Source organism: Mytilus galloprovincialis, chromosome 8, assembly GCF_965363235.1.
Source record: "Mytilus galloprovincialis chromosome 8, xbMytGall1.hap1.1, whole genome shotgun sequence".
Classification (NCBI taxonomy): domain Eukaryota; kingdom Metazoa; phylum Mollusca; class Bivalvia; order Mytilida; family Mytilidae; genus Mytilus; species Mytilus galloprovincialis.
The window spans coordinates 16,504,040-16,524,900 of record NC_134845.1 but is presented as its reverse complement, the minus strand read 5'-3'; the positions used below and the strand labels follow the sequence as shown (position 1 = coordinate 16,524,900).

General features: G+C 34.8%; 1 protein-coding gene and 1 long non-coding RNA gene across 2 annotated transcripts in view; both read left to right on the top strand.

The window, feature by feature from the left end:
• The first annotated feature begins 2,505 nt into the window (after window positions 1-2,505).
• Window positions 2,506-3,565, top strand: LOC143085189 (uncharacterized). Its single transcript, XR_012981261.1, has 2 exons — window positions 2,506-2,650; window positions 3,062-3,565. It is a non-coding gene; the product is annotated as an uncharacterized LOC143085189 (long non-coding RNA).
• Window positions 3,566-19,420: 15,855 nt separating this feature from the next.
• LOC143085188 (protein inturned-like) overlaps window positions 19,421-20,861 on the top strand; it is a 36,734-nt gene continuing 35,293 nt past the window's right edge. Inside the window, exon 1 of the mRNA XM_076261419.1 lies at window positions 19,421-19,542. Within this exon, the coding sequence (XP_076117534.1) occupies window positions 19,433-19,542 (110 nt within the window). The 5' untranslated portion in view covers window positions 19,421-19,432. The remainder of the gene's footprint in view (window positions 19,543-20,861) is intronic.

Here is a 20,861-nt window from a genome sequence, read left to right as displayed (position 1 = left end):
AAATACAATCGTATGCAAACATCCTTGTCAAGTCATATTCATATTCATGTTGTGCCTATTTCGATACTTTGTTCGGTCAGAAGATTGATATGACAAGTTACAGCATCCAACACTGATTGTGTTTCGAATACTTTCTGAGAATTTACAAGCCTTTTCAGATACTTAAATGAGCCTTTCCTGTATCGGCGTAGGCTACATACTTTTAAAAGTGTCAAATTCAACCTCGACCATTATTCAGAGGTTTCTAGAAGGTTGTGCAAAATACAAATGACTTTGTTGAAACATATATGATTGAAGCCTGATAAATCTGAACAAGATCAAAAAGTACAATCTCAAAAATACTGAACATTAAAATCAATTTTTTAGAATTAAAATTTAGTTTTGTAAATTAAATACTCACCTTCATAAATTTAGATATCAGTCCACTCGCTGCATTATTCAACCGGAAACCAGCCAGAAAAAGAACCATGACCCCGTGACAACCTCTCCCACCTGACACCTGTGTGTCCTAAACCTTCATCATTTATTCCTTAAAATGCTAGGCACTAAGGGGGGATGAAGGGGAGGAGGGAGGGACCTCTGATTTATGAAGGTGAGTATTTAATTTACAAAACTAAATTTTAATTCTAAAAATTTGATTTTTATTACATTAAATACCTCACCTTCATAAATTTAGATAACAGAATTTAACGAAGAGCTGAATCCCCATCACTAGGAGGAGGAAAAACAACCTGTTGAGCAGCAACTAAAGGCCCTAAAGAATAGAGGTTGTCACAATGAAGAGGCATGGACCGTAAATAATGGTTATAAAAGGCACTATCAGACCTCCAAAAACCAGCTGACATGATTTCCGACATAGAGGAGGAATTAAAAATGTTCCAAGAAGAGGCTAAGGCTCTTACTTCATGTGCTTTAACTTGATGTTTAACTAAAACTTCAGAAGAAGCAGACTTATAGGCCAAAATGACAGTATTGCAAATCCAGGTAGAAATGGTTTTAGCAGAAATGTCAGAAATTCCTTTTTTAATAGGAATGAACAACCTAGAAGAACCAGCAGATCTTAATTTAGCTGAAGACGCTAGGTAAACAAGCAAGGCTCTCACTGGACACAAAAACTGATTATCCGCTGTAGGAGGTAAAGCAGGAACAGTAATACAACCAGAACCTTTATCAGGTAACTGGTTCTTTGCTAAAAAAGATGGATCAGTGAGAAGAGTAACTGAAGACTTATCAGACGCAAAGCGGAGACAAGACTCAGAAATTGACAAAGCATGAATCTCACTCCTTCTGCGACCAGTAGCCAAAGCTATCAGAAAACAACATTTATAAGATAAAAATTTGAAGGAGGCTGAATGTAAAGGTTCAAAAGGTGGAAACTGTAGAACCTTTAAAACCAAACCTAAGTCCCAAGAAGGAACCAAACGCCTTTGACGAGGTCTATTAAGGCAAAAGTTTTTTATCAATAATGACAAAAACTCATTATCCCCAAAATCAGAGCCTCCTGAAAGTGATATTGTTCTGGCTATGGCAGATCTATATCCCTTTATAGTAGAAGGAGAATAACCTTTCTCCTCAAAAAGGTAAAGAAAGAAATCCGCTAACTGTTGTACAGTAACAGAGAGTGGATTAATCTGCTTCGACAGACACCAAGTACAGAAGATAGACCATTGAGTCATAAACTGCTCCTGTAGATTGTCTGACTGATCCTGAGATACGCTTGGTTGCTCCCTCAGAAAAGCCTCCCTTTCTGAGGGAATTCCTGACAACAACCAAGCGTGCAGATGGAGATTCTGCAGACCCTGATGCAGTTTTCTTCCTTTGAATTGAGACAGTAGATCCTCTCTTAGAGGCAGACAAAGGGGCTTCGCACAACACAGAAGTAGTAGTTCTGGGAACCAAGACTGTCTTGGCCAAGCCGGAGCAATAAGAATGGTCTTGCATAGGTCCCTCTGAATCTTGTGCAAGATCTTTGGAAGAAGACGAAAAGGAGGGAACATGTAACTGAACATTCCCTTCCAAGATAGGGTCATAGCGTCTACTGCCCAAGCTTTCTCGTCTGGAATGGGAGAAACGTAAGTCTCCAACTTGTGATTCAGACTGGTGGCAAAAAGATCTATATGAGGACGATCCCAACGAAGAATGATCTCCTGAAACACTGATGGATGAATTTCCCATTCTGTGTTCACTGGAACACGGGAACGGGAGAGAGCATCCGCCAGAAGATTTTGACTGCCTGGAACATGTCTCACTGACAGAATTAAATTGAGACTGTGACACAGAAGAAGAATTTCCTTGCTCAGATGATACAGAGAAAAGGAATGGGTCCCCCCTTGATTCTGAAGATAAGCCACTACTGTGGAGTTGTCCGTGGCAACCAGTAGTGACTGACCCTGAATCACAGCCTGAAACTGACGGAGAGAAAGAAACACAGCTCTCATCTCTAGAAGATTGATGTGTTCTTCCAACCGAGCACCTGACCAAAGGCCTGATGCTATCCTGCCCTCCAGATAAGCTCCCCAACCCATCAGACTCGCATCTGTGAACAAAGTTAGGCTGGGGTCTGGAGGATCCAACAAAACTCCCTTCCGAAGATGTTTTTCCTGAAGCCACCATTGAAGATGAGGTAACAACCGAGGAAGGATGGGAACAGGTGCCTCCCACAACTGAGAAATTGGGTGCCAAAACTCCGACAGATACCACTGGATTGGACGAATGTGTAGACGTCCTAGTGGAATGACGTCCATGATCGAAATCAAGAAACCCACCAGCTGAAGCAATTGACGAGCTGGGACAGATGAAAACTGAGTCAGAGCATTGACTAACTGACGTACCTTGACTACCTTCTCTTCTGGAGGAAGCACTAGCCCCAAATCTGTCCGAAAATGTTCTCCCAGGAAATTGAAACTCTGACTGGGAATTATCTCTGATTTTTCCCATGAAATCAAAAAACCCAGTCTCAGGAGTAAAAGGATAGACAAATTGGTGTGTTCCTCCAAAAGAGATCGGCAATGATTCTTGATGAGAGAATCGTCTAGGTAGGAGTGAATGAGTACTGCCTGAGTATGAAGATAAGACACTACCGTCTGAAAAATCCTGGTAAAAACTAGGGGTGCAATAGCCAGGCCAAAAGGCATAGCCTTGAAACTGTAAACCTTGTCTGCCCAAACCAGTCTCAGGAAATGACGAAACTTGTGAGAAATCGGGATGTGAAAATAGGCGTCCATCAAATCTAGAGAGGTTGTCCAAGTTCCTAAATGAATTGTCGACCTGATAGACCTGTTGGTCTCCATTTTGAAATGTGGGACCACCAGAAACTGATTGAGAACAGAAAGATCTAGAACCGGTCTCATTTTCCCGTTCTTCTTGGGAACCAAGAACAGCCGGGAATAAAACCCTAGATGAAAAGGAGGATTTACCTCCTCCAACACACCCTTCTGAATAAGAATGTTCACCTCGTCTTGTAACAACTGATTCTTTTGAGAATCCTTTGTCACTGACAGATTGATTGGAACAGGAGAAAGAGGAGGCTGTTCCAGAAACTGAAGTTCCAATCCCCTCCGTAAAATCGAAAGTACCCACTTGTCTGAAGTTATCAGAGCCCATTGATCTAGAAAGTGGGACAGCCTGCCCCCCACTGGAAGATGAGGAAGAGGAGAAGTATAATTTTCCTCTTCCAGTGGGGAACGATTCAACGGAGGGGACAACACATCACTTACCCTGCTTCTTTCCCTTAACAACTTTAGCTTTCTTCCCACTAGAATAGTTGGGACGAGAAAAAGCTGGCCTCTTCGTAGACTGTGAAGAAGAGGAGGTAGAAGCCTTGGGTTGATGAGAAGAAGAAGGATTGTTAACCTGAGAAGTCTTGACAAATCTTTTCCCATCAGTGACCTTCACATCCACCTTGACAACAGGAGGGGCCTTATTCACCTCCTCCTGTAACTGCTCTAAGGAAACAGAGAACAACTTGTCCTTAGACAAAGGAGAACTGACAAGTCTCTGCTGAAGAGCTTCAGAGACAGTTGATTTTTCAAGAATCTCCTGTCTCTTAGCAAGAGTAAAGTTGGCCACAGTACCAAGAAGAAGGAATTGAGACATTCCAAGACTCTTGTCTACCTGAAGCAGCATAGACCTCAAATCTGAAAATTCCTCCCCTTTGTCCTTTAAAAGAGACCCAGCTGCTGACAAAAAGTGCTCAGCCGTCTCAAAAACAAAAGTCAAACACCTCAGATTATTCTCTGACTTGACATAAGAAGCTTGAGAAAGTCTGAGGCCATCCAAAGGTTTCGAACCAAGCAAACTAGAAAAAGCCCGGTCACAAGCAGGAGCCGACATACCCAAGGAAGATCCATGGATCTCAAAGTCCTTAGATCTACACCTCCCTGGGTAAGAGGCAGGTCCGAAACCAGAGAACTTACTACCACCAGTTTTGCTAGTGTTAGCAAGATTCTCAGCCAGAGAAGAGTTTACAAAAGACAAAGCAGTTGTAAAATGCCCCGACTCTGGGAAAGAATAATACCCCTTAGACTCTGGCTTGACTATACCTGAGCAAGCCATGAAATCCGAAGGAGTAGAAGAAACTCTAGGTGGAGACGACATGGGCATATCCGACATATCCCTACGAATAGAATAGACCAGACTCCTAAGGCAATCTGAAGTGCCTGAAGAAGGCTCCTTAGGAACGAAAGCATCTCCCTCTGTGCTTACTACACTGTCAACATCAGAATAATGAGAATTACCACCTTGGTCATCCAAAAAATTACCTTCCTGACTTCTAGGAGCCAAAGAAACTGAGTCGTCTTCCAACAACTGTCTAGGAGGTCTGGGAGGGTCCTGTGCAGGATCCTGAGACAGACCCCTAGACTCCATAAGATCAAGCCTGTTACCAAATTCCAAGAACTTAGCATTAACTGTAGCTTGTATCTTGTGTATGGCGGTGGTAAGACTCCTCATCTCATCCTTAAAAGAGGATGACTCTGAAGAGGGTCTACCACCAAACCCCTGACCAGACCAAACTGATTGAGCCAAATACGGATCAAAAGGCTGGGGATAAGGCGGCAAGTTGGGCATACCCATAGGCATGGGAGGGTAGGCAAAATTCATGGGCCACCTAGTCCGAGAAAAGGGGTCACTCCTGATGCCAGCTGGTAGTGTCTCCTGCCTGCTTGTCGTGCAAGCCACAGGAGACGTTGGTATCTCTGCAGGCCTAGTTACGGTATGTGATACCCTGCTAGGCCTAGATAGCCTCAACTGACTAGCACCAGGAGCGAAAGGCATAGTCCTGACAGGAACAGGTTCTGAGTCCTGTTCCATACCGACACCCGAAACACCTGGAATAAATTCCAAACTTCTATCCAAAAAGTCATCAGAATGGGTGGCCGAACGCCAAGGGGACAACAAATTACCATTGGAAGTGTGAATTTGACTGTCACTTACCTCTTGGGTAGCTGAAGCTGGAATTTTATCCATAATATTCAGATAAAATTATTATAAAATTATCCAAATATACTATAATTATTAACAAAAATATCAATATAAATATATAAATTATCAACTTGTTAAACTGTTTGCAAAAAATAAACTTTTTCCTCCTCCAGAAAAACGTGCAGCATGCGTTGTTGAACCGGAAAAAATGATGAAGGTTTAGGACACACAGGTGTCAGGTGGGAGAGGTTGTCACGGGGTCATGGTTCTTTTTCTGGCTGGTTTCCGGTTGAATAATGCAGCGAGTGGACTGATATCTAAATTTATGAAGGTGAGGTATTTAATGTAATAAAAACAAACTAGGGAAAATCAATCATCTGGTAAAAGAACGATAACTCGGTTTTAAATAATGTTTCATTGGCCATGTATGTGTTACTTTTTTTGCGCCGCCTTGTATTTTCTTTAAAGGGGTAGTCAATTGAGATTGGAAATATGCAATATATCGAAGAGACAGCAACCCGACCAAAAAGCAGATAACATCATGTGTGAAACTTTTATATACGCGCAAGTTGATCAAACATCAATGGGTTAATATATAAAAAAATAAAGAAGTTAGTAGTATACCGGTGTTCAAAAGTCATCAACCGATTGAGAGAAAAAAAATCCGTGTTAAAAAAACTGACACCGAGGGAAACACATAAACTATAAGAGGGGAGCAAAAGAACAGCAGGTTCACTAAGGTGCATCGAAAACATACGACAACATACATACAAACGATCTATTTGAGTATTACAATGGCAAGCCGTTTTACTATCTTTTTGAATTTCAGGTATCTTATATAAAATACAAGATATATTATATAATATATAAGATATATTATATAAGATATAAGATATAAGATATATTATATAATATATAAGATATATTATATAATATATAAGATATATTATATAATATATAAGATATTTTATACAATATATAAGACATCTCCTTTAATATATAAGATATATTATTAAGGTATAAGATATCTTATACAATATATAAGACATCTTCTTTAATATATAAGATATCTTATATAATTTCATTTTTATAAGATATATTATAAAATTTCATGTTTTTAAGATATCTTATATAATTTCATTTTTATAAGATATCTTATATATTATATAAGATATCTTCTAAAATTTATAAGATATCTTATAAAGTATGTGAATAAAGGCAACAGTAGTATACCGCTGTTCAAATGCATAAATCGATAGAGAAAAAAAATCCAGGTTACAAACTAAAACTGAGGGAAACGTATCAAATATAAGAGGACTACGACACAACAGAGACACAACACCGAAATGTAACACACAGAGAAACGAACTATAATGTAACAATGGCCATTTTCCTGACTTGGTACAGGGCATTTTATGAAAAAATGGTGGGTTGAACCTGGTTTTGTGGCATGCCAAACCTCCCACTTTAATGGCAGCGTTAATTATACCATTAAAATTACAACAATACACGACACGGTTACAATAAATAAACAGATAAATTGGAGAAAATATAGGACAGAGAAACAAACGAATAATAGCCATCCAAAGGTAACAGGTTAAAACATATTTTATACACCAGACGCGCGCTACGTCCAAACAAAACTATGCTCAGATGTAAAAAGATGAGATATCTTCAAATAGTTTTTTTATATATATCTTATATAATTTATCAGATATCCTCTGAAGTTTATTAGATATCTCTTATGATAGTTTATAAGATATTTAATATAGTTTATAAATAAAGCAACAGTAGTATACAACTGTTTGAAAATCGACGTGGAACAGGACATTTTAAAACAAATGGTGGAATGAACCTGTTTTTGTGGCTAGCCAAACCTCGCGCTTGTATTGCAATGTTAAATATAACACTAAATGACAACATTACATGACAGGACTAAAGTACAAATAAATGCGAAAACATTTAGGATAGAGAAATACACAAATAAACAATCCACAGAACATTTAGACATGCTTATAGTTATCAAAGGTATCGGGCATATAATTTAATACTCAAGACGCCGTGTTTCGTCTACATAAGACTCATCAGTGACACTCAGGTCAAAATAGTAAAGAAAGCCAAACAAAGATGAAGAGCATTGGTGACCTAAAATTCCAAAACGTTGTGCCAAATACGGCTAAGGTTATCTATACCTGGGATAAGAGAATCCTTAGTATTTAAAATAATTCATTATTTTGAAAAATAGTAAATTTATAAACATTTATAAAAATGACCATATAATTGATATAATGTTAACACTGAAGTGGTGACTAACCATAGAATAAAAACGAACACGTAGATAAGATCGATAGATTTCTAAACAAAATTATATAGTTAAAGATTAGGTTTGATATTATGGTATTTGATGTATTTAATAACAATTACAATACTTTTAATGTAGAATTATGTTAGTAATTAGATAATTAATTGTATTATTTAGCTATGTCGGTATTTCTTTAAATCAAACTGTAAAACAAATAAATCGTGTGCGTTTAGTTGGTCCAAATTAAAATCCTATAAATTAAATTGGTGAATAATTATTTTAACATTAACATTCGAATAGAAAATTAAAAAAAATAGAATTACACTTACAAACGATAAGACTTTTAACAATATCTGATCAGAATAACAGATACAATAACATAACTAAATACATGAATGTTGGATAACAGATACCGTGACGCGTCTGATAGCAATGCGCATTTTCAATCAGCAAAACAGTCACATTCGGGAATAGGTCTCATCCACTAAATAAGAGATCAGACGACGTAAATAGCAAACCACCATCTAAGACGTGGTAAAAATGTTCTTCGTTAGTTTATACAAAGACATATCGTATGGATCAACCAATTCGTGAGATGGTTTCCATAAGATTTACGGAGTGTCATTTAAAATATATCCTTTTCATAACTTTGTTACAGCGAATGGAGCACACTCCTTTATATGAAGTCTGTATAGTTTGAACATGCACGAGCATAACCTATCAACTTAGATATGTAAACACCATACGAAGGGTCATAGGGTATGTAAGAGCTGATAAATGGGAAATTGATAATTGGAAGTTGATATCGTCCCCTTTGTAATAGATGTTAGTGTGAAGTCGTCCATCTGTTTCAATATTTAGGAAAAGATCAAGGTATGAAGCAGTCCTTCTAGTATCAGTAGTATCCTTTCTTTATTGCAAGTGCACTGGGATATATGAGATGTTAGTTTTTGCTGAAATTAGACATCATCAATATATCTGAAACTAGAATTAAAAAATTTTGCAAGTTGCTTTTTCTTTTTGTCTTTTAAATAGTTCTGAAAGAATTCTGCTTCATACGAGTACAAAAACAAATCGGCCAGAAGGTGTGCACAATTAAAACTCATTGGAATACTCACTGTCTGTTGAAATGTCAAACCTCCAAACTCAACAAATATATTGTAGATCAAAAAGTCCAGCATTTTGATAATATCATCTTCAATATATTTTCCGGTAGTTTCAGTGTGGTTCTTCACAACATAATAGTGCAGCAGCTACAAGCAATTTTCAGAAGAATTGTGCACATCCTGCCACAAGCATGAAGTTTTACATAAACCTTTCTCAACCATTACTATTTCGATATTGGTCTGATTTAAGTATAATGTCCGCCATATTGAATGTTATCGGAAGTGGTTAACTTTATAGAATGCCTCCCTATCTCAAATGAAAGAGAAAAAGCTTTGTTCCAAATTTCTTGCTTGTTGCAGGATGTGCACGATTTTTCACGAAACCGCCGTACTGTAAGAATTATTGTAGCCCAAAACAAGAAATTTGTATGTACGATTCCAAATTTTATAGAAAAAGCAATGTTTTGTGTGATGGTGAAGTCGATCTATCAACTAAGTATGGGAAATAGTAGTGTAAAACGTCGAACAATAGAAAGTCTATATGTTGCTGCAAAATTGCAGAGATTGTGATCCAACTATAAGCAATGGATCTTTAGATTTTTTGAGAATCCGTATCTGATTAACGCCACTGGTAGAATATATCTCATCACAATATTTTTGAAGGCCATCTTTTACTATAGAAAGAATACTAGACATTACTTTAGAAAGATGTTTAGTCGAACATTTTGATGATCCATGTATATATCGTTCCTTATATGGAGTTTTGTGAAGTTTTGGTACCCAATATAATGACGGTAAATTGTCTTCGTTTTCTTTTATGTTGATTTCAAAAGAAGGAAGGACACATTTGTGATTTTGTACAATTACATCCTTTGTAAAAAGTAAAATCACAAAAATACTGAACTTAGAGGAAAATCAATTCGGAAAGTCCATAATCACATGGCAAAATCAAATAACAAAACGCATCAAAAACGAAGGGACAAAAACTATCATATTCCTGACTTGGTACAGGCATTTTTAAATGTAGAAAATGGTGGATTAAACCTGGTTTTATAGCGCTAACCCTCTCACTTTGATGACCGTCTCATCAAATTACGTTATATTTACATTGATATTGTAAATGATGATAAAGATTATGTAGGATTACAAGTTGTTTTGTTTATTCCAGTCTCTTTTATGAGACATTGCAAATAATGGCTTTTACATACGAAGACAATATCATTGGAGGCATTATCTGCTGGAACAATGACATTTTTGTCATACAAAGAAAGTAAAGCAGCAGCAACCCCCAGATTCTTGAAAGGGTTGGCAACCCTTGTGCTCATAGTACATCGTAGTTCCTGAATGCGCCTCTGAATGCATGATCGATTAGCTTCCAGTGACAAAAAAGGGAAAATATGCTACCTATAGGAACAAGTGGTCGGTACTCTGTGGGTCTCTTATTGACAACGTATTTGTTGAATTTGGAGGTAGACTAATCAAAATAAATGTCATCGTTAGATAGGCCTATGGGAATGAACTGTGCAACTCTCTTTGCCGCCCCCTTCTTATTTTGATATGAGTTGAAGTTCCTTTGGACACTTGTCAAAAACACGAAGATCAAAGAAGTCTGATCATTTAATTTTATATTCAGATATGTTGATGATGTTCTTTCAATTAACAATTCAAATTTTTCTGATTGGGTTGCATCAATATACCGGTATAGATATTGTAGTATATGGTCTAGCGAGCCGGGTACAGTGCAACGCGATTTGGTGTCACGATATCTCAGTATCATGAATTCGAATCCCGGCCAGAGAAGAACAAAAAACTTGATTTACAGATCTAAGATTGTTAGGCTGTTATTTAGACGAACTGTATATACAGAATGTGTTTTGGGTCCTCAATGCTCTTCAACTTTACACTTGGTTGGCTTTATTACTATTTTGATATGAGCGTCACTGGTGAGTCTTATGTAGAAGAAACGCGCGTCTGGCGTATTAAATTTTAATCCTGGTGCTATATTCAGTCTTGTATCACCATCACTGCTGGTGATCCGATGGATAAAATCTATTGTAGAGTCGTCACTGGTTCAGACGTACTCATTTTTAATTATTTCTGTTACTGTATCTTTTTACTGACATTAATTTGTAGGATTCTTTACAATAGATAATTCAGCTGATCTGTAACAATTCCATCTTCATGTCTTGTATATGATGTACTGTGCCACGATTAAAACTGACGAATAAAGGTAAGACCCTGCCGATACAAAAATGATGAACCAGGGGTATGTTCTTTTACTAAAGAAAGTTCATCGGAAGACCAAGACCTTATTGATAAATATTCCGTACCAACTTTATAAATAGATTCTGGGTACTGACGTTGTTTATCATCTCAGTCAATAACGTGTTAAAGTATTCTTTTATTTGTCTTTTTGAATATTACTTAAACTTTTTAGTGCATTTTGTGATATCCAATTCACGTGGTTCGGTACTTGTTTATCCCGTCATTAATGCCTGCTATTGTAATTTTTTGTATTTTTGCTTTCATTTTCCCTAACTAGTATATGCTTTGTCTGTATGCCTTTTCGTTTTTCATATGTGTTTGTTTTGTTAAGGTTATAACACAATATTCACTGTTGTACCCCTATTTTGACATTTTTACCTTTTATGTATGTTTGTTTTGATCACAATATACTGGAATTTTATGCGACTGTCATACAAGAGAGAGGTATAGCTAGCTATAAAACCAGGTTTAATCTACCATTTTCTACATAAGAAAATGTCTGTACCATGTCACGAATATGACAGTTGTTATCCATTCGTTTGATGTGTTTGAGCTTTTAATTTTGACATTTGATAATGGATGTGAAGTTAGCAGCCGGTTGGTTATTCGATATTCGTTTTTAAAAATTTTATTTGAAAATCATAAAAAAAGTCAAAATGCAGAAATCGATGGGTCACTGTGAAAACTGTTGAATATAAAAAAATAAAGGGTGGCAGGTAGGTGAAGCTTACATAAATAAAGAGATAAATGAAAAATGAACAAATTGATACCCGATTTATATAATTCCAATGCTATCAGTCGGCACCAGAAGCGACGAAGCAGCGCATCTATTTTGGACGGGCAGATATCCACTTTTTGATATGGGACGAGCTCTGACGTTCCACGGCCCCAACTTGTCTGGCAAAACAGCCGTTGGACGTCAGAGTAATCTCGGACTACCCATCAAGTTGTCTTAAACTCTCGATGTCCTCGAATGTAAACCCTTATCAACGCTTATGTAAGTTGAATATTTGTCTTTATGATATATAGAATTTTACCAATAAAACAACATCAAAAATGTTATTTTATATCTAATATTTCTTAAAACAAAAACAAAACCCGATCACTCTAGAAACATTTAGAAATATAAATAGAAATAAATATGGAAAGCCCAAAAAACAGATATCCCATAATATTGTAAACCTACTACCTGAGACCGCTTAAATGACGGTCAGACCTCCCTGTTCTTTCAATGTACACAAAATTGGACGAATGCATAGACTCTGTATATATGGGTCATTTTCAAAAACTGTCGAATTTTCAGTACACCCATGCTAAAATTTTTATTTCTAATGGAAATTTCAGTTGTAATGGTTTAAATGAAAGCTTGTCGGATTTGGGATTCAGAACATTAATAATAAACACACCTTACATCTATTTTGATAAGATTAAACTGCATTTAAGTCCAATTTTTGGGGTATTTGTGTGCGTACATTGTCAGAAAAACACATTTCAAATGATTTTTATCCGATTTTCTGATCACCTTGATATTTGCAAAAGGGACTTTTTAAGAACGTTAATTATAATTCTAACGAAAAAAGGTAGCTTCTTTATCATTGTATGTAACAGATTATGTACAAACTAAATTCAATCAGCGTACAGGAGGTTCATGTCTATCCTGTTACCGCTACTTAAATCAGTCGTTAAATTATTCTCCCTATGAATATTGAATCAGTCAGTGTTGATTTCAAAAATGCAAAGTAATCTTTACATTTAAAACGCCTCGTTTCTTGAACGACAGTGTACAGAAAAGAAATTTCAAGACATTTAGTGAAAAAATAGATTGATTAATTACACTAACAGTATGGTTCTAAAAAGTGCAATAACGTGTTGGAAACCAAATTCACAATAGAAAACCATAATCACTTCACCAAAGGGAGTAGTTATTTCACAACAGCAATCAAAAACGAAGAAATTTGTCTATTCTGTTATGTCTATCCTGTTACTATGGTTGCTATGGTTACAGTAACAGGATAGACAATTATAGACAAAAACGTCGTTAATTTTTTTTTATCTTAACATGTAGGTGGAAAACGAATGAAATATTTCATTGTTTGAACTCATCTTAAGGTTATAACGTCTTAATCTTCCCAATTAAGCATTTGCAGGTGCAATACTGATATCGGTAACAGGATAGACAAAAAGGTAACAGGATAGACTTTTATATAGTGATATATCAGAAACGTACGTTCCTGTTACCAACGAAATAAAGAGAAAAGTAAATTAACTTATGAGGGATTTACTTGATGTTGGGTTTATTTGAAAGGGTGAAAAAAGGCCGAACAATATAAATTGCTATCTTAGACTTGCATTACTGGTGGTAATTTTTACAACCTTTGAAAACCAATTTTTAGAGCCATTTTTCAGTACAACCTAGAAAATTGGCAAATAATCTATTATTTTACAGAATGAATATATATAGAAGTTTATTCTCTTGAAAACCCTCTAATTGGTAACGTAAAACAAGCTTAACATTTTATCAAAACCTTTTCTTAATAACCCAAAACTTCGTTTGAAAGTGGTAACAGGATAGACAAAATATTGTACCACCGAACAAAAAATGTTTCAAGACATTCTTGTATGACATCATTAAGATTGCATCTTAAAGTACTGTTTATTTTGATTTGCTTATGTAGAGGGTTGTTTGAATAAGTAACTTTTAATTTCAAAATTCGACATTTTTTTTAAATGACCCATATACAGATTGTTTCAAAAGGATTTCCGAGAATAATGTTATCTTCGATATCTACGGAGGGCTTAGATTGTCACTTTTCAGCTAAAAATTGTCAAAATTTCAGGACAAAGGGCACAGGGCAATGGTGAGAACCCCCTGATCTCTTAATCTGCCCAATATTGAGCAGACATTTAGTTAATATGTAAATACAAACGAGACTAAAAGGGATTTGGGTACACTTCCTGATAAGGGACTTTCCGTTTTGAATTTTTCTCGGAGTTTGGTATTTTTGTGATTTTACCTTTTCAATGGAGGCGGCGTATAGGTGGCACGGTAGTATTTGCATTCCAGAATTTAGTTTGTTCTTTTGTGTACGCTACTTAGGTAAATGTATCTAAACAGTGTGATTGGACAAAAAATACAGTATCAACTGAACATACTTTCCCAAACTGAGGGATGAATCAGGTGTAGAAAAATATGAAATAATTTTACATACAGATGAAAATGAATTTTTGAGAATTTTTTTAAATTTTGTATTCACTGCACCGTAAAACACCTAAAAGTACTAGTGGCCTTAGGTTTTTAAAAATAGCATAAAAAGTAAACGGTCATGATACATATTCAAATTCATTTCTGAATAGTAAAATGAAAGTACTTCAGTTAACTGTGAATGTAGAATATTTTGCAGTGTTAAAAAGTGGTGAAAATTTTAAAAAGGCTATCATTATCCCTTATGGGCCAGGAAATACTACCGTGCCACCTATATGTATACAGTCAAAATTTAAACGAACACATCAAGATGCTATGATTAGCTTTGTGCGATTCGGAACTACATGACAGTATGTTTTATATTTTTTCTTTGGTCACATTTTTGGAAGGCGTTTTTTATTTTTATAGCCAAAACCTGTTTCGAGTGATTCTCACCAAGCAGTGATGTGGTCGTCAATGATGGTAATGGTTATATTTAGTCGCTTGGCTGTGGTTTGTCGATCTCAAATGACGAAGAGAAAAATATCTGTCTTATATTCATAGTCATTGCATTCGAATTCCAAACATTTTTGTATAATAGCTTTTCTGATTAACTGTCATACTTTTTACCACATTTACACTGTAAATGATTCACAGTATGAAAAGTCTTGCAGGATACATTGCAAAATATACAAATTATTTTATTCCTTCTTTTTGCAGACGTGACAAAGACATAGCATATAAATCTAGTTAAGTTAACCTATAAAAAAAACTTGCTTTTCTGAATATATTTTTTTTCTTACAAAGACATACTGTATGTTTCATTAGCAACTGCAATAATTCCATAAATTAGTGATCATTAGTATTAAACGGAAACTGCTTATAATAAGAAATTAAGAAAATGGCTCAATCAAAAAGAAAATGCAGACAGCATAACAAGAGCCAGAGTGTTTAATAGTTATCAAATGTACCAGGATTACAATTTAATACGCCAGACGCGCGTTTCGTCTACATAAGACTCATTAGTGACGCTCCACTGATCGGACGCAACAGTAAATGTTTTTCTTTTTCTTTCTGGGAATGATACATGCTTTTGTCAAACTGTTTATTGAAGATTCTAGCGCTATAGCGATTCAATCCAACACATTTGAGTTTTTTCTGTATGGTTTTATGTATGAACATAATGTCTAATTAAACCTTCCTTTTTATTTGTTGTCTCACATTCCGTTACAATAGAAATTCTGCAAAAAAAATGTACAATTCTTTGTATGTGTATCAAGATGATTGTGTATTCCCTAGCGAGTGAGTAGGTAAGGTCTTTGTGCGTCCTTTTTTCCTTAAAGGCAACAGTAGTATACCGCTTTTCGAAAGTCATAAATCGATAGAGAGAAAATAAATCCGGGTTACAAATTAAAAACTGAGGGAAACACATCAACTATATGAGGAAAACAACGAAACAACAGAAATAATTTCCATGATATTATTTGCATATGTTCAAGTGTTCCATCCATATTTCAGCATGTGTCCCTCCTCGTATTTTTGATGTATTATCAGGTGTATGGCATACATATGAAGGTCCTTACGGTGTTTTTCTATCATCTAACTAAAAAAATTGTACTATATGTAACATATTGGAAGGTAGTACTGGAGAAATCTGCATGTATGTTGCCCTCTGCTAACCTGGTCCCAGGCATTCAAATATTCTGTTGCTCCATTTGAATTAACTTTTTATTTTGAATTTTTGTTCCTCTTTATTTGTTATTTTCGTGGGATTTTGTCTGATGCTTGGTCCGTTTCTGTGTGTGTTACATTTTAGTGTTGTGTCGTTGTTCTCCTCTTATATTTAATGCGTTTCCCTCGGTTTTAGTTTGTTACCCCGATTTTGTTTTTTGTCCATGGATTTATGAGTTTTGATCAGCGGTATACTACTGTTGCATTTATTTACCTTATCATAATGTGCATGTTGTTCGTTCAAAGCATGTAAATACAACGCACGAAACGTTGTACTGTCTGTGATCCTGCTTCGGTTTCTTAGAGCGAGGCAAAATGGTCTGTTCTCTGTTTTATCTTCCATGCATTATCCTTATAATGTTGTCAAAAGGTTGTTTAAAATTTTACGCAAACAATTATAAGTTGACTTAGTTTTACCAATAATAGTGTAGCTCTGCTGCTAGAAACATGATGTTGGTCCCCTTAAACAGGCTACTCTATTCCCCAATATGCCAAAACATTCTAGAAAATCTACAATACTAGTAGATGTCGGGAATATACAAGCTTGGTTTGCTAGAAACAAATGGTAATGGCGCTTTCCACAAGTTTTAAGATTTGTTTATGTGCAATTTCCTTTCAGTTATCAGTTTTCTGAGTTCTCTTTCTCTATAGCTCCACTGGCTGATGTTCAGCGGCAATGCTCTTTGCTATTCCCATGTCAATTTTACTACTTTCACTGAATTTCTGCAATTCATCAGCTTACTTGGTTTTGAGAACGCTATTTAAATGCTCCAACTCTGTAATTTCACTAGATATCCAGTCGTTTTGATCAGTCTTTAGTTTTCTGTGTTTTGTTTTGTACCAATCTTTTTTTCTTTTTTTACTTTTTTTTTTTTTTTATGGCGTTGTCAGTTTGTTTTCGACTAAGTTTAAGTGTCCCTTTGACCTCTCTTCTTCTCCTTTTTCATCAAAATTAAATTACAGGTTTTTATTCCCTAATTGATTGTTTGACTTCCTTCTTTCTATAATTCTCCACAAAAGCACCGAGATTAAGTAGTCCTCGTTGAGTGGAGTCGTTTGCATATTTTGAAGGTTTCTGTCGACAAAACAGGATTGTAGTGCACTGTAAGATTGATTTTTTCATTCGGTTGGGACTATCGGGACTAACTGTTTCCCATATTCATATTGTTTAAAGTATCAATATGTTTGTGTGTTATGATAAATTGATAAGACATTCGATTATTTTTTGGACGTTTTTTGCGCAATTCTAACGATGTCAGGATCCGCCGTTGCATGTACGTTGATTAATTACGGACACTCGCTAAAGTCCGATATAAATTTTGCTACGAATTTCTTTAAAAAAACAAACTTCATTTCTCCATACCGTATAACATATTTGCTCAATAATCTTTTCATGCATTCTAGAAATCTAATATCGGTCATTGTGCAGTAGATCAGATTTATAGGTTGTGCGAATACATAAAAATCTAGATATCAATATATTGATATTCGTTTATGAGCTAACGCATGTGCATGAATCAACAGATATGTCATTAATATATATATTTTTTAATGCAATATTCCCTATATAGGTGTATTATATGTGATTGGTAATTTTGCATAAATATGCATTATTTGCTATCATAAAGTTTAACGATTTTTTTTTCTTGTGTAAATTATCTTAGTCCCGTATTGAACTGTTGTCAATCAATAAACATCGATTTATCAGTCAATATTCCAACATTAAACAAAGTTGTTTGGATGGGTTTTCGTTCAAAGAATGTTCCTTCAAGAATTATCTTAACCAAATATTCCATTTTCAAGTTTGTTTATTTAAAATGGGTGAATTCCCTTTGCTTGAAGGAATTTATCTTTCATATTAAACAACGTGCCGAACAACGTATTCCAAATCCTTAGTTCATTCACATAAAAGAAGATTTTCTTTTATAAAACCAAAATCTTTGTTCAAATATGCAAGAAAAATAATATACACAAAACTTGATCCACTCTAAACCTATCCATATGTTTTAGTAAGCATATTAGATTATAGAGCTTCGTATACATATATTCTACAGATTTTCGATCTTGCATGATTTACAAACTTTTTAGTTAGAACATACTTCTTTTTTTTTTGTATTAAATTTTCAAAATTTCGGAGGTGAGAGAATGGCACACGCTGCGAAAATGACAAAGTGAAAATGCCTTACAGCGAAAAATTTTAATTACTAAAAACTTAAATGTGACAGGATACACGCTGCGAAAACGACTCGAAGCGAAAATATACAATCGTACGTGGATTATAGTATTTATGTTATCGGAAAATAATTAGGGGATTATCAGATCGATATTTATACGGTTATAATCTTCTGTTTAGATATAATAGTAGATGTATGAAAATGATAAGCTTATTATAGTTCATAGCAAGTTAAATAGTGTCAGGAATGTGAACTTGGATGTTAAACATGTTAAATGTAACTTAATGTTCTACGACAATCTACCTTATTTGTTTTATCGATAACGGGGTTTTGTTCTTAATGAGAGAGATTACTTTTCAATGGCAATAAGAAAACTTGAAGACACTTGTTGAACTTCTTGTGCATAGTTTGTTTTTTGGATTAGAAGTTTAAAAATATATAGGTGTAATTATAAATGTGAATTAAGAAATGTATTCATGATAAAGACATATATACATGTAAGTATATTAATCTTTTTTTCATATTTCCACTTCAATTATGTAAAAATTTGGAAACGGAAAAATCATTGTTATATATGGTATCGAATTAAGCAAGTCACAGATGGAATTTTGTATTCTAGTTTATTGGACTTTTTTTCAAATAAAATCGCATTGTCCATCATTCATTGTGGCACACTATAGTTCATTTTTACATTTTTCATTCTTAATATGCAAATTGGGTTAACGTAAATAAATCTTGCATTGTAAAATGACATTTAGATTCGGACTAATGTCAAATCGATCGTGCTGGGAATCGTTCTCATCGAATTTTGATAATTTTACAATAATCTTTAAATAATTTGATTTTTAAATGGACCAAAGAAACGTTTTAAACTGAGATTTTCTATTTTTATTCTTGATAATAATCACATCCTTATAATTTTACGGGTAATTTCATCTGAATTAGAAGGTGATTTAAATTTATTCTTTAAGATATGTAGATATTAAAACAGAACAAAATTAGAGTTCATACACAAGTCAAACGGCGGAAACGTTATTAACGCTCATCTTAACATTTATATTTTGTCATGTTTCACAAGTTGTGGTCATAAAGTTTCGCTCATACAAAGAACGGCAATATATGATTTTTATCTTCAAAAGATTTAATATGTAGTTCATGAACTTGTATCTCTAATACACCCTGCTTTATTGTGTTTTGATTGAGAAAAGTTTTCATTTGAACGACAGGATGCCGTGTTAAAAATGCTGGATTTATGATGTTGATTTTATTTCCAGTTTACAAGATGTTTGGATTAAAAGTACCCGTATGCCAAAGTATTGGTTCCTCAGAATTTGACAGTATCAAAACTATTTTATCTAACAGGTAAGATTCAAACCTTACATGAAAAAATCGGACAAATTCTGAATATTGAGTATACATCTAGGATCTTCAATCCAAATTCTCTTTTGATTTAATGTATACCAATAATTGTAAATCTTTGAGGAGAAGTCATCTGTTGGACAAGTGTTCATTACTTTATGAAATTGCTTATCTCTGCATGTTGTCTAAACTTTCACCACAAAATCGAATGATGATATCCAATTTGGAAGGTATAAAACCCTTACTAGATATTTCTGTTAATGATCGCATTTCTTCTCCAGTATTCGAACATAAAACTAATCTAATATTGGCCGGATTTGTAAAATCCTAACCGTTTGTATCGTTTCTTTGATAAACTAAAAATACCGGATCTTTATACATGATACCCCGTTTCCCCGCATTTTGTTCGTTAACTCATCGTCTTGGACCCCTCAGCAGCTTATCATAATCAAACACGAAAACGTGATTTTGGTTGTTATTTGCCAATATTTCCCCGATACATCTATTCAACGTTCCTGTTTTGCCATTCGACGAGAATATGACAGTCTGATGCGAACTTATAATACACCTTCCCCAATTCAAGACCTGCCACTTGGCGTGTTATTTTTAAACATGATATTTCATATTGAAAATGAAAAGAACGACTAAAGATTGTCGCAATAACCTGACACAATATCCAGAGCTGACCAGTATTCACTTTTTTCCTTAAAGCACAATCTATGACAAGAATCAGCGAATACCAATTTTAAAGTCAAAGAATTTTCCGGTCAGACATGAACCCCCGCCCGTTCTCTCTACCCCCTCGAACCCGATGCTACTATATGACTGTTCGGCTTGACGAAAACTTATAGGGGTAGAATATATAGGGCAACCTCTTTTACATGTATGTAACTTAGCTGGAGCTACAACTGGTATTAATTTATAACATTAAAACATTAAAGATGTTGCAATGATTGCTTATTTCCTCTGGGTTGACATCAGCTCTCGAAACGAATGTCTTTTCTTATATGGTAATAATTTGACTAAAAAATTAGCTCAATGGTCATATTGTATGTAAGGGAGTTATGTACTACAACATTTACAAGATAAATAATTTCAAGTTCAATATGTTAAAAAATTACAGTCGTAAACCATTTCTGCCTATTGAATCTTACAAAATTAAGTTTCACTAAGACCGCACAAATCATTTTAACAAAACCAAACTGCCAAGGATAAAATTTTAATCGTTTGTAATTTAATTTAAATATCTAATACAAAGTTTCACAAAGGATAAATTGTTTTGCAGTAACTTTTACGTTTCGTTGTAAATCAAGGCAAAACAT